The 14,939-nt window shown below is 39.0% G+C and overlaps 1 protein-coding gene across 7 annotated transcripts in view; it reads left to right on the forward strand.

Moving 5' to 3' along the window:
* The first annotated feature begins 7,643 nt into the window (after window positions 1-7,643).
* The window catches only part of SCN8A (sodium voltage-gated channel alpha subunit 8), a 145,717-nt gene continuing 138,421 nt past the window's right edge, over window positions 7,644-14,939 (forward strand). For 4 of the 7 annotated variants that reach the window (XM_031650492.1, XM_031650489.1, XM_031650488.1 and 1 more), the window contains exon 1: window positions 7,644-7,973. In XM_031650492.1, coding sequence (XP_031506352.1) covers window positions 7,698-7,973 — 276 coding nt within the window. In that variant the 5' untranslated portion in view covers window positions 7,644-7,697. The remainder of the gene's footprint in view (window positions 7,974-14,939) is intronic. The other 3 variants (XM_031650487.1, XM_031650486.1, XM_031650490.1) reach the window with 1 other exon arrangement.

Below are 14,939 nucleotides of genomic sequence, written 5' to 3' on the forward strand. Positions count from 1 at the left end.
GCCCTACCTATTTGTTTGTCCCTATCTTTGAGTCTAGTTCAATCTCTTTTAGAACTGCCAGAGCCAAAAGTTGCTTTTGTTGTTCCTTTATCATCTGGGATGCCTGTGTCATCTTTAGCACTGCAGAAAGATGCACAATGATACAGTAGTGGTATGATGGACAAGGTCATTGACTTAGAGATTGGGTGTTTTAGTGAAAAGAGCATTATATTGGAAGCCAAGAAACCTGGGTCATAGCTTTGCATCTGTCACTAATTGGCAGTTAGACAATTCAGCCTCTCTCACATAACTTGTGGATGAGGCAAATTGAACTAGGTGGTCTCTAAGTTCCTTCTAAATCTAACAAGTTTGTTACTGTGCAAGATGACTTCCTCAGAAACAGAAGACATTTAAGCTTGTTTTAATGGATGAATAGAAGAAAGAAAGATGTCAGGAGGTTTAAAATAAGGAAATGAAAATATTTTTAGGAGTCAGTGAAAGTAACAGTGACCAGACATTTTATTAAGTGATGCTGGGTCAATTATATAACCATGGGGAAAAAATGAACCTTGTCCTCCACTGTACACCATACGTAAATATCAGTTCATATGGTTTTCAAAACTAAATGAGAAATGTAAGATAATAAAGACTCTAAAACAAAGGAGAATACCTACATGGCCTTGGAATAGGAACAGATTTCTTAGAACAAAAAAGTACTAACATGAAGGAAAAGACTGATAGATTGGTTTTCAATAAAATTAAGAACTACAGTTTATCAAATGACACCATTAAGACAGTTGAGAGGAAATATTTGAAATATTGTATCTGACAAATGACTTCAATGGAGAATATACAAAGAACTCTCACAAACTAGTAAGAAAAACGCAGTTTAACCCAATAGGAAAAAGTGAGCAAAGACTTAAATCGGCACTTCACAAAGGAGGTTGTCTAAATGGCCAATCAACCTACGAGACAGTGATCAGTATCATCAGACAAATACAAATTTAGACAAGAGTGAGCCAACAAACACATGAGAAAATGCATCAGTATCATTAGGGAAGTGCAAATCAAAACCACAGTGAGGTACCACTTTACACCCACTAGGATGGCAGCAATTAAAAAAGAAAAAAAAAAGAAAAGGGAAAATAACAAGTGTCGGCAAGGATATGGAGAAATTGTAACCTCCTTATATTGCTGTTGTGAATACAAAATGGTTCAGCCACAAAATGCAAAATAGTTCAGGAAAACAGTTTGGCAGTTCCTCAAAAAAGTTAAATGTAGAATTACCAATTCCACTTCTAGGTATAGACTCAAAGGAGTTGAGAACAAGTACTAAAACAAGTACATGTGTGCATTGTTCATAGTAGTCAAAAGGTAGAAAGAATTCAATGTCCGTCAACAGATGAATGAGTAAACAAATTGTGGTATATACATTTTTGGGATATATATTTTGGGGTTTTTTTGCTTTTATTGTTATTTTTAATTGGCACATAATATGTGATATGGTGTGATATTTTGATACATGTATACAGTGTGTAGTGATCAAATTAGGTTAATGGCATATCCATCTCAAATGTTTATCTTTGTATTAAGAACATTCAAAATCTACTTTTCTAGCAATTTAAAAATATACAATAAGTTGTTGTTAATTATAGTCACCCTTTAGTACTATAGAACACTGGAACTTATTCCTTCTAGCTAGCTATACTTTTGTATCCATTAACCAACTTTTGGCTATCCCTCCCTCTCTGCTATCCTTCCCTGACTCTAGTAAATCACTAATTGTACTCTCTACTTTTATGAGATCAGCGTTTTAGGCTTCCACATATGAGTGGGAATACTGTATTTTTCTTGCTGTCCCTGGCTTATTACATTTAACATTATCTCCTCCAATCTCATTCATGCCATGAGTGACAGAATTTTGTTCATTTTTAATGGCTAAATAGTATTCCATTGTGTATATACACCACATTTTTGTTATCCATTCCTTTGTTGATGGACACTTAATTGATTCCATATCTTATTTACTATGAATAGTGCTGCAATAAACATGGGAGTGTGGATATCTCTTTGACATACTGACTTTTTTTCCTTTAGATATATACCCAGTAATGGGATTGTTGGATCATATGGTAGTTCTATTTTTATTTTTCCGACGCACGTCTATACTGCTTTCCATGATGGCTGTATGAATCCACATTCCCACCAACAGTGTATAAGAGTTCCCCTTTCTCTGCACCCTTGTCAACATTCATTATATTTTGTTTTTTTGATAATAGCTATTTTAACTGGGAGAGATGATATCTCATGGTGGTTTTGTTTTGCATTTCCCTGATGATAAGTGATGAGCATTTTTACATATACTTTTTGGCTATTTGTGTGTCTTATTTTGAGAGATGCCTATTCAGTTCATTTGCCCATGTTTTAATTGAATTATTTAGTCTTTTGCTGTTGAGTTCCTTATATATTCTGGATATTAATCCCTTGTCAGAGGAATAGTTCGCAAAGAGACTAGTTGTCTCTTCACTCTGCTTATTGTTTCCTTTGATGTCAGAAGCTTTTTAGTTTGATATAATCCCATTTGTCTATTTTTGCTTCTGTTTCCTGTGCTTTTGAGGTCTTCTTCATGAAATATTTGCCCAGACCAATGTCCTGAAGTGTTTCTCCTATGTTTTCTTCTAGTAGTTTCATACTTACATGTAAGCCTTTACTTCATTTTGAGTTGATTTTTGTATGTGGTGAGAGATAGGGTTCCAGTTTCATTCTTCTACATATGGTTATCCAGTTTTCCCAGCACCATTTATTGAATAAATTATCCCTCCCCAATGAATGTTCTTGGTACCTTTGTCAAAACTTAGTTGGCTATTAATATGTGGATTTAATTCTGTGTTCTCTATTCTTTTCCATTGATCTATGTGTCTTCTCTTTGTTATATATTTTGAAGTCCGATAGTGTGATAACTCCAGCTTTGTTCCTTTTGCTCAGGATTACTTTGGCTTTTCAAGGTCTTTTGTGGTTCCATACAAATTTTAGGATTGTTTTCTCTATTTCTGTGAAGAATTTCATTGGTATTTTGATAAGGATTGTATTGAACCTATAAATGGCTTTTGGTGGTATGGTTATTTTCACAATATTAATTATTCCAGTTCATGAACATGGGATGTCTTTCCAGTTTTTTGTGTCATCTTTGATTTTTCACCAGTGTTTTATAGTTTTCCTGGGAGATTTTTCACCTTCCTGGTTAAATTTGTTCCTAGGTCTTATTATTGTTATTTTTTGGTGGCTATTATAATTGGGATTGCTTTCTTGGTATCTTTTTTGCTAGTTTGTTGTGGATGTATAGAAATGCTACTGACTTTTGTATGTTGATTCTGTACACTGCATGAAATACCATAGAAAGAAATGAAGTACTGATACATGCTACATTATGGATGAGCCTTGAGGACACTAGGCTAAGTGAAAGAAGTCAGACACAAAAGCTCACATTGTGTGAGTCCATTTATATGATATGTCTAGAATAGATAAATCAGTAGAGACAGAATGAAGACTGATAGTTCCTAGGAACTGGTGGTAAAGGGTGGGGGCTGAAGGTTGGGAATGGAGAGAAACTGCTTATGTTTTGGAACTAGATAACAGTGGTAGTGTGAATGTACTAATTGCCACTGAATTGTTCACCTTAAAATGGTTAATTTTATGTTACGTAAATTTCGTCCCAATAAATTACTTTTTTAAAAAAAATATGAGATGCTACTATACCCATCAGAGTCGGTAAAATTCAGAAGACTGTCATTCCAAGTGTTGATGAGTATTTGGAACAACTGGAACCCTCTTATACTTCTGGTAGGAATATTACTAAAGCTAAGTATCTGCCATTCTCTGACCCAGCATTCCACTGCTAGCTATATGCCAAAACAAAATAAATGTATGACTACCAAAAGAGACCTACAAGAAGGCTCTTGGCAGCTTTTATTCGTAATAGCTTAAAACTATAAACAACTTAAATGCTCATCAAGGTAGAATGGATCAATTGTACTACATTCATACATGGAATACTATGCAGAATGAACTACTGCTACACATATAAGAAGATGAATTTCACAGAAATAGTCTTGGGTGAAAGAAGCCAGAACCCAAAGAGTATGTTTATATTCTACTTATATGAGGTTCAGGTAGAAGCAAAACTAATATATGGTGATAACTGTCAGAATAGCTTTTGCTGGGGGTGATTATTGATGGTTCATGAGAGCTGTCTGGGATGCTGGAATAAATTTTCTACATCTTGATTTCAGTGGTGGTTACATAGGCATATACATATGTATAAAATAAGCTGTGCACTTAAGGTTTGTGAACTTTATTGTATTATACCTTCAGAAAAATTTCAGAATACAGTTACCAGCGCAGGCATTCTTGCAGAGAAGCCCTAGAAGAGAATGTCTGTGATGCATAAGGTTGTAGAATGCCTTGAGTGGCAGTGAAATGGCAGAAATTTGGAATCTGTCCTATAACTCTGGTAAGTTTGACAAAGGGAAATGACTTAATGAAAGCAGATTCTTAGGGAAATGGATCCTTGGAAATATGCCTGGTGGACTGAGGGCTGGTCCACTAGTGGGGAGATTATTGCAGTAGGACCTGAATTAGGGCAATACTTTGAAAATGGAAGCTCTGAAGGAAGAGCAATTGGAAAGGCTGATGACTGGTTGGGTACGGATAGCAAAAGGGGACAGGGCAGAGATGACTGAGATTCCATGCCGGATGGCTGGTCCAGAAATAAGAAAGCCAGGAAGAGGAATCAGTTTTGGAGTAAGATGAGTAGTTTTTAAATGCTTTAGTTTGGAAGTCATAGCAGGCCCCTAGAAGCAACTGTGGGACTCAGGAGGACAATCAGGGCCAGTGAAAGAAATCTGAAAATTACCAGTGTACAAATTTATTTTGAATAAATGAGATCCCTAAAAGACTGTAACGGAGAAATTTCAGAAGGCCAGCCCTTGGAGAAGGAAGAGTTGATGAGGAAGAGGAGACTGCAGCTGTAGTTCAACCAGGAAAACATAGTGTCACTTAAGCCAAATAAAGAGAGTGGGGGTGGAGATGTAAAGGGAGAAGATATAGGAAAAGGAGCAATTGAAAATGGGATGAAGAGCAGGGGTAATTGAGAGGACACAGTCTTGGAGAAGACAGGAAGAAACAGGATCTGAAAGCAAAGACAGAGAACTTAGCCCTGGGCTGCTGTGAAGAACCCAGGTGCCTGCAATTAGATCACAAGAATTTGTCAGCATCTTCAGTGACTTACTCTTGCAGTGTTCTTTGTCCTCTGCGTAGAAACAGAGAGTGACCTAGGACTCAGAATGAGTGTGGATGTAGGAGCCAAGGAATCTTCATGTATTTGGTCTCATTATGGGTTTCAGGCATAATCCTATTCACTGTGAAAGGGATACAAAAGAAGTTTAAGACCTCTGGGAATTTATTCTCTAAAAGGTACAATTCAGCAATGATTAAGTGCCAAAACAAGTTTATTTAGTGTGTTTCAAATCTTCTTCTGGCTGTATAACTTTGGGCAAGCTACATTAGTTTTCTCTGACTCTGTTTCTTTATCTGTTAAGTGGTGATAATAATATCTGCCTCATATGCTGCTCTGGAGATTGAACGAGTTAATACAAGCAAGGTGCTTGGAATAATGCTTGAAACATAGTATGTGATAAATGTTAGCTAAGGTCATGGTGGAGTGCTGTAGGAGTGTAGAAGGGGAAATAATTAGTCAAGGCTGAGTTGGTGGGAAGACTTGGAGGAGTAGGGATTTATTGAGGGGCAATGCAAGGATGGGTAGGAGAAGAATGAAGGAAAGGGAATTTTAGGTTGGGGAAAGCATTGGGACTGGTCTTAGATCAGTAAAGCCATAGCATCTATGCGATTTACTGACTAAACGAAACTATTCCTGTTGGGGAGTAGTGGGAGATAGGAAAGGAGGATAGATAACTGATATTTATTATAATGAAAGAAGTTCTGAGATGGGGCACCAGAGCATTTTGGTTGTGATTTTTATCCTGGACCTGTGACTCAGGGCAAGTTGTCTGATCTCTTAGGACCCTGCCTTTCCTCATCTAAAATCAAATGGACTAAATTTGTAAAATCCCTTATAGCTCTGAAATCCTTACATAATTCCCACATGGAAATGATTTCTTTGACCCCTCTGTCTATAGGATGGTGGTGTTTTTGCGCAACATGAAGCCAACTGGTCTATGTGGGGCAAATTTGTGGTTATGGCCTACTTTAGCCCCCTGCTGTGAGTGAGTGAGCTGACCAGCCCTCGTACAGACACTACACACTGTCTTGCAACACTTAGCAATCACTACTGCTCCAGAGATCTGGAATCTCAGCAGGTGGATTTGTGGAAGGAGCTCTTGGGTATCTCATTCCCAAATTATTTAGAGTTAACTCTACTACTGTTCTCTTGAGGAGCCTCAAGGTTTAGTTTCCTTGAAGTGGACCTTGAGGGCTAAGTAGGAGAGGAAAGAACAATCTGTAGCCTTAAAAAAATTCCCGGATTGTCTTTGCGGTGTTCACAAAACTAAAGAGAAAAAAGCAGTACCATGAGCACCCAGTGAACTGCCAGCAAAGCCCTAAGCCTTTCACAGTAAACTTACCTGCTCAGGTCATTTTTGTGCCTGAAACAGAATAGTGCTGCTTTTGAAACCAGGGATTGATTCCTCCATTTTACTGCATGTGTTTAAATAATCCAGGACTCTTATAAACATAAATGGAAAATGGGCTTTTTAAATACCATGCTTAGAAATCACTGACTCTCATAAGACATTACTTCAGTTTTCTTTTTAGAAGGGAATTTTTGTTTGCGACTCTGTTCTCACGTCTCCGTCCTTCCTGGTTTGAGCCCCTCTTGGGAGTCGCACGCAGGCCCTTCTGCTGCTGCTCAGCCTGCAGTGCTGCAGTGCTGTTGCATCAGAGGAAGTTCTCTAGGATTCCACTCCCATTTGCTTTTTCTAGTTGCTAAGCAGGCGGCACTTAGAGCAGTATCTGCCCTCTGAGCTTTATCATTAAAGAAGATACTTTTGGACTTTTATACTGGATGGATTTTACACAACTTGATGATTGAAAAATAACTTGAAATGGAAGAACTAAAGCAGATGGAAGGGGTTTTATCTACATTTTGTGTCTCCAAAGTTTGAAGGGTTTATTTTGTTTTCAGAAACTGAAATTTGAGAAGAATGATAATTTATCCTCGTCTTGCCCTCGAAAGGAAGAGTTTTTCTTTGGGGAGTGGAGCTTTAGGAAAGGAAGGTGACTTGAACTATAAGGACTTCACAGCTAACATATGCCCCTGGGTAACGTTACATATCCCTTATTTGTTTAGAATAGAAGTTCCTTGAGGGAATAGACTATATCCTTTTTGTTGTAAGTGGTTCCTAATAGTGAGTTGCATCTAAGTGAATATAATAAACACTAGCAATTCAGTAGACTCCTGATCTTTGATCTCCCTTGGCAGATCAGTCCATGCCACAGATTTCCTGAAAAGAAAAATAACCATGTCATGGAAGAAACTATGTGTTTTTTTTGCAAAGGTTGTGAATTAAGGTTGAGAATGAGATGGTTTAGTCTGGCCTCTTTTTAGAGCAGTGATTGATTAATGCTGTCTGTGTTGCTGTTTCTTCCAGAGCTGACCTGTCCTGGACGCAGCATAACTAACGAAGCTGCTGCAGGATGAGAAGATGGCAGCGCGGCTGCTCGCACCACCAGGCCCTGATAGTTTCAAGCCTTTCACCCCTGAGTCGCTGGCAAACATTGAGAGGCGCATTGCTGAGAGCAAGCTCAAGAAACCACCAAAGGCCGATGGCAGTCATCGGGAGGACGATGAGGACAGCAAGCCCAAGCCAAACAGTGACCTGGAAGCAGGGAAGAGTTTGCCTTTCATCTACGGGGACATCCCCCAAGGCCTGGTTGCAGTTCCCCTGGAGGACTTTGACCCATACTATTTGACGCAGAAAGTGAGTTGGAGGAGGAGGAGCAGCTGCAGATACCCGTTTCCTAACAGGCTTAGGGAGATGGGGGAGAAAGAACTGTGTCTCTTTGCCAAAGTTTGGATAAGTAGTTAACCTTTTGTTTCAGTTCTGGCTTATGGGGATTATTTTTCATTTTAATTGCTACTAAGGGTCATTTGTGGTCTTGGCACTTGTCAACTCTATTAATAAGACTTCTGGTTTTGGCTCCAGGCCAGATCAGAAAAAGGGGAGGTAAATGAAATGGGACTACTTAAAAGAGTTTTTAAAAGATAGGACAACCTCCCTCTCTCAAACACACATTCAAAATTCTGTCTTTAGTATAAAGACGATGTTACTGTTGTGACATCAGTAGAGTAGTATGGTGGAGATGGTGTATTTGCTCTCTTGTCTAGCCCCCCTCTGTGACACTAGAGCTGCTGGGGACGGGAATAAAACTGAGTAAAGCAAAAAGCCAGTGAGGACAGACCCGGGTCACTGGTCCTGTTACACCGTTGTCTGGATTGATTCTTGCAGCACCGATCTTGCAGTAGAGTCAATTCTGTTATTCCTGCAAGTAGGGAACTCAGGTGAAAGAACTACCAATCTTCATTTGGCCAAGAGTTTCAAACTTCCTGAACAAATATTTGATTAAATCTTCAGCTTCTTTCTCATGATTATCTTCTGAAACAAGGCAACAAGCAGAAAAACAAAGCTTCCTCGTTGATCCACCAGCTAAATAATTGAATCTTGAGGACTGGCATCAGACACCGTTTTAGGGGACCCCTCATTTGACAGATTTTTTTTTTTTTTTTTTGAGATGGAGTCTTGCTGTGTCGCCCAGGCTGGAGTGCAGTGGCGCGATCTCAGCTCATTGCAACCTCCGCCTCCTGGGTTCAAGCAATTCTCCTGGTTCAGCCTCCTGCGCAGCTGGGACCACATGCTTAGAACAGCTATATAATAGAGAAAAGTGGAACCATTAGTCTATTCTTTCACTGAGAAATCTAGAAAGTTTGATGAACAAAATGATACGATGTAAAGAACAGTAGATTGGAGGTAAGAAATCCTGATTCTACCATAATTTACCGTGTTTATTATTTACTTTTTTTTTTTTTTTTTGAGGCAGAGTCTCGCACTGTTGCCCAGACAGGAGTGCAGTGGCGCGATCTCAGCTCTCTGCAACCTCTGCCTCTTGGGTTCAAACGATTCTGCTGCCTCAGCCTCCTGAGTAGCTGGGACTACAGGTGCATGCACCACCACACCCGGCTAATTTTTGTATTTTTAGTAGAGATGGGGTTTCACTATGTTGGCCAGGCTGGTCTCAAACTCCTGACCTCAAGTGATTCACCCGCCTCAGCCTTCCAAAATGCTGAGATTACAGGCGTGAGCCACCGCGCCTGACCTTTTATTTACGTTTTATTTTTCAGTAAATGTATTGTCCAAGATACCACAGATAATTTATGGGGAAATAAATGAAGAAAAAACCTTCTCAAAACTAGTTTGTGACTTTCAGCAAGACACTTCATGTCTCTGGACCTAAACTATTTTTCCAACTCAAATGCAAATTAATTTCTCATTTTCTTTTCTTTTTGTTTTGTAGTTTTTCTTTTTCTTTTTTTCCTTTAACTTGTATTTTAAGTTCAGGGGTACATGGGCAGGATGTGCAGGTTTGTTACATAGATGAACGTGGGCCATGGTGATTTGCTGCACAGATCATCCCATTTCCTAGGTATTAAGCCCAGCATCCATTAACGATTCTTCCTGATGCTCTCCCTACCCCCATTCCCTGCCTCTGACAGGCCCGGGTGTGTGTTGATCCCTTCCATGTGTTTTCTGTTCCTGTGTTAGTTTGCTGAGGATAATGGCTTCCAACTCCATCCATGTCCCTGCAAAGGACACGATCTCATTTCTAATTTCGCATTTTCTTAAATCTGACAGGAGATATGAAAAAATATATAGAGCCAATCATTGTTAGAGCCCAATTTTCCTTTGCATACTCTTTTTCCCTGGTTTCTGCCCTGTAGACAGCCTCTTTTCATTCCCAGTGCCTCAGATTTCAGTGGCCTGGCTTGAGAGTGAGGACTTTACCAAAGAGAGTGGGTCTCTGGACCTGATGGGTGTCATTCACTGGATAGGCCAAATTGTTCTTGATGGTGCTCCACTAGAAGACTGGTTCTTCATGGTAGAAATTCTGACTTCAGCCTTCGGCTTCACCACAAGGCTAAATTGTTCCTGGAAAGGATAACTTTAATAATATATTTTTGGTAATCTTGAAAAAATATATACCACCATACAGAAAAGCTCACAAAATACAAATGCGTAGCATAATGATTACAAACTAACAGCATGTCAGGAAAGAACATTGCTAGCACTTTAGATATCATTGTACTTTTAAATGAAGGATATTTTACTTGATTAAAAATAATATTCTTGCTCAAGTTTACTTGCCAATCATTACCAGCAGTGCTGATACTTCTATAGGGGTGGAAAAACTCCACCTCTATTCTCCTAGGGTCGCAGCTGGATCTTAGAATTAAATTGACATAACATAGATTAACAGGAGAAAAGCATAATACATGCTTTATGTAGCACAGGAACCCTCATGAAGAAATGAAGACCGTGGGCTGGGCGCAATGGCTTGCACCTGTAATCCCAGCACTTTGGGAGGCCGAGGCAGGCAGATCACAAGGTCAGGAGGTTGAGACCAGCCTGACCAACATAGTGACACTCCATCTCTATTAAAAATACAAAAATTAGCTTGGCATAGTGGCACTGGCCTGTAATCTCAGCTACTCAGGAGGCTGAAGCAAGAGAATCACCTGAACCCAGGAGGTGGAGGTTGCAGTGAGCCGAGATCGCGCCACTGCACTCCAGCCTGGGTGACAGAGTGAGAGTCTGTCTCAAAAAAAAAAAAAAAGAAAGAAAGAAATGAAGACCTAAAGAAGGAGTTAGAGTCGGTTATTTATATACTGGATTGGACAAAAAATAGTAAATTGTGAAGAAGCAACTAAATTATGTGGGCAGGCTTAAAATATAAGACTTTTTATTATAACAAGGTCAGTACAGTATTCTCTTGGTCTCACCTTCTCGCCCTTGAAGGTAAGGATGTTGCCATTCCTTCAGGTTCAGGGAGTGTCTTCCACACAGGAATTTCATCTTCCGCTCTTAGGAAACAGCAAGAAGGTCAGAGTGATCTTTTTGCACCTGCTGTTTTACAAATATCTTTAACTTAGTCAATATGCCAGAAGAGTATATATTAACCCCTTCACTTCTTGCTAACTAGGACTTGTACTAAATTAGCAAAATCTCTTTTACAAGGAAGCACACTGGGAATTAACCCACAAATAAAAAAGTCGTAAGGGTAGAAATGACTTTAAGAGGACATTCCTTTACGTTTGCTCTTCAAGGGCTGCCTTAAATAATTCTTGGCAAAATAGAATCTCTTTTCTTTGCTAAATGATACCAGTGGAATCCTTTATGTTTTCCTCGTTGGTCTCATTTTCTAACTGATTAATTATCTTTGTGACTCTCACAAAAACTTGTTTCTCATTTCCTTCCCTCTTTCTCCTAGTGGGTAAGAGAGAACTCGTTTTCTATTAGTAAAGTTCTGGTTTTATCTCGGATTTCACACTTCCAAGGGACACAGGGCCCTAAAAGTTTTGCACCACATTTTCGAGATACTGTTATTTATTCCAGCTGGTACTGGTTTGGCTATCATAGGCGTCTGAGGGCCTTGTTGGGTTTCACACTGACTTTTTCAGCTGGTTCCTGCAAACAATCTGAATCATTCTCTCTTTGAATTGCCTCAGACTTCTCAGTGCTACTTTACATTTTCTTTGTCTCTTGGTACTTGGGTTCTAACACCTCCTTTCTTTGGCTTTCTTGTTTTTCAGCTGTTTGCTACAAATAATTGTTCAAGGAACATTTATATTTTTAAATTCAATTTTTAAAATAGGTGATATATTTAGGTGGTTAAAAATTCAAGGTACTTGGTAAATAAGTTTCCTTTTTACACCTGTCTCTCATCTGCCTATTTCCTATCTCCCTGCACAGGCAACCACTGATAGTAGTATCTTCCAGAGTTTCTTTATGTGTATGCAAGCAAAAACAAATATGTGTTTTATGGAACTTGAACTCCATTAAAAGCCTTTGTTATTGGTTTTTTCCTGTTGTTTTCTTAAACCTATTGAAGTCTTAATTTTGTTTTTTGTTTTTACTTTTTAATTATTATTATTTTTTTGGAGACAGAGTCTAACTCCAGGTTGGAGTGCAGTGATGCAATCATAGGTCGCTGCAGCCTCAACCTCCTGGGCAATCTCCATCTCTGTCTCCCAAGTAGCTGGGATCATATGCATGCGCCACCACATCTGGCTAATTTTTGTATTTCCCCCAGTTTTAAAAGATTTTCTTGTTTAGTGAAAAATTAAGAACTTTTTCTCTATTGCTCAAAGTGCCTGTCTTCGCTAAACATATGCTCTCCGATGCTTAATAATAACTTGTTGAATACGAAATGGCCGTATATATTCGTAATGACTATCTGAAGTAGGCAGCCAGGAAATCTGTAGGTTAAGCTGAAACAAGGCCTTCAGAATTGACTCCAATCCCTTTTCAATTTCTTAGAACTAACAATTGATACATGTGTCTTTTTTGTTTAATGGGTATACCGTGTTAAAAGAAAGTCATATAAACAAAAATTTAAATTACAAGATTGATCGACGTGTTTTTCAATAGGGCACACTCCTATTGCATTAAAAAAATTATATATGGCCGGGTGTGGTGGCTCACACCTGTAATCCCAGCACTTTGGGAGACTGAGTCTGGCGGATCACCTGAGGTCGGGAGTTCGAAACCAGCCTGACCAACATGGAGAAACCCTGTCTCTACTAAAAATACAAAATTAGCCAGGTGTGGTGACAGATGCCTGTAGTCCCAGCTACTCGGGAGGCTGAGGCAGGAGAATTGCTTGAACCTGGGAGGCGGAGGTTGTGGTGAGCCGAGATCACGCGATTGCACTCCAGCCTGAGCAACAAGAGTGAAACTCCATCTCAAAAAAAAAATTATATATAACTTTCTAAAGTTCAGTTTACCTTGAACTTTTCAGGTTTACGTTTTTCTGCAAAGAGATATCTACTTATTAGAGTAATAGAAAATTATAATTTTGTAGCCTTAGACATCATCTAGTTGATCCTCCACATTTTATAAATTTTTTGAGGTGAAGTACTTTGTCAAAAGCCCACACCACTGTTGGTAATATAACCAGGACTAGAGCTCATGCCTCCTGACTCTCCATGTATTACATCACATTTCTAGTTCCTCACTTTTCTAATTTTTTATTAATTGATTCTCAGCCTCAATTGGCTCAGTTCTGCTGAAGCTGGGCAGGCAAATAGGGAGAAGAAAAATAAGCTCTGTTTTCATTTTTCCCTAATAATCCCTGTGATTTATAGGTCAGGTCCTAAACTGTGCAGTGGTAAGAGCAGTGCTTCTGGGGCAAAGGATTCATGTCAGCCCCCTGTATTGTATCTTCTCAAGTGAAGGAGCTCCGAGTTGTGCTATTCCAGGGACTTGGGCTTATTATCAGTACCGCCAGTTTTTCAACTGGACATGTGATCTTGAGGCAATTTATTTAACCTTTCTACCCCTTGTTACTTTTTAAAGGAAGAGTATATCCTATCTGCCATAGTCCATCCCCAACCTATGGTAGGATAGTATACAATCATGTGTCACTTAACGATGGGGATACGTTCTGAGAAATGAGTCATTAGCCCATTTCATCCTTGTTTGGACGTCGTAGAGTGTACTTACACAAATCTAGATGATGTAGCCTACTGCACCCGTAGGCTAAATTGTCTAGCCTGTTGCTCCCAGGCTACACACCTGTACAGCATGTTACCATATTGAATGCTGTAGACATTTGTAACACCATGGTATTTCTGTATCTAAACATAGATAAACATAGAAAAGGTAATGCATTGTGCTACAGCTACAACTTTATGACAGATACAAGGTCACTGGGCAATAAGAACTTTTCAGCCTCATAATCATTTTATGGAACTACCATTCCAAACATTGTTGACCAAAACATTGTTATGTGGTGTCTGACTATAGTGGAAAGAGTGCCTAACTGGGAATATAAAACCTTGTTTTAGTTCCGGCTTTGCTTCATGTTTGTACTTGGCTAAATCACTTTAATTTCCTTACCTACAATATTTGCAAAATAGAGTTAGACCCGTATCTTTATCTTTCTAATTGTGTTTCACACTTTTGCCTATCACATGTTGTATTTTAGCTGTGGCAAACTACTTCCCGTTTCCTTAGTGTGGAAGACCGCTCCACCCACCCACCTTCTTCTGGTCTCCCTCTCTTCCTGTTGGAATGTACTCTGTCTTTTAGTTTTACCTTTTGATATTCTACCCACACAGGCCCAGCCCAGAGGCCTCTTCTTCCTTGTAGCCTAACTTAATTATCCTACACTTGGAGAACTGATTCCTCCTTTTAAATTCTTAAAACACATTAGGATCTTCAGCCCTACATTGGATAAGAAGTTGGTTTCAGGTTTAACTCAGGTTAGATGTGGAGGGTACCTGTGTTCCCAATAATGTTTGCAATTTTCTCCTTACTTCACTAATATTAGTGCCATCAGCTTAAGTGATACACACACATGCAGTCCTATATGAGCTCCTGGCAGAAAATCCTTACCAAAACTATGCTGACACACTTTCAACAGTGTGCAGCACAGAGACCATTACAGAAGGATTTATGTTCAGTAGATGTGATTTGAAGTATTGCTAATGAGTTGTATTTCCTGCTTTTGCACAATAAGCCTAAATGCTGCTTTCTGTTTTAAATAAAAACTACATATTTTAAAACTTTGGTTTATTTTCTTGTTAAAAATTTTTTCCCAACAATGTAAGGAAACAAAATGATGTTTCAGTTATTTTATTCACCAAATCAAATTGAGATAAATGCCTTTGA

This window comes from Papio anubis, chromosome 9, assembly GCF_008728515.1.
Source record: "Papio anubis isolate 15944 chromosome 9, Panubis1.0, whole genome shotgun sequence".
Lineage (NCBI taxonomy): Eukaryota > Metazoa > Chordata > Mammalia > Primates > Cercopithecidae > Papio > Papio anubis.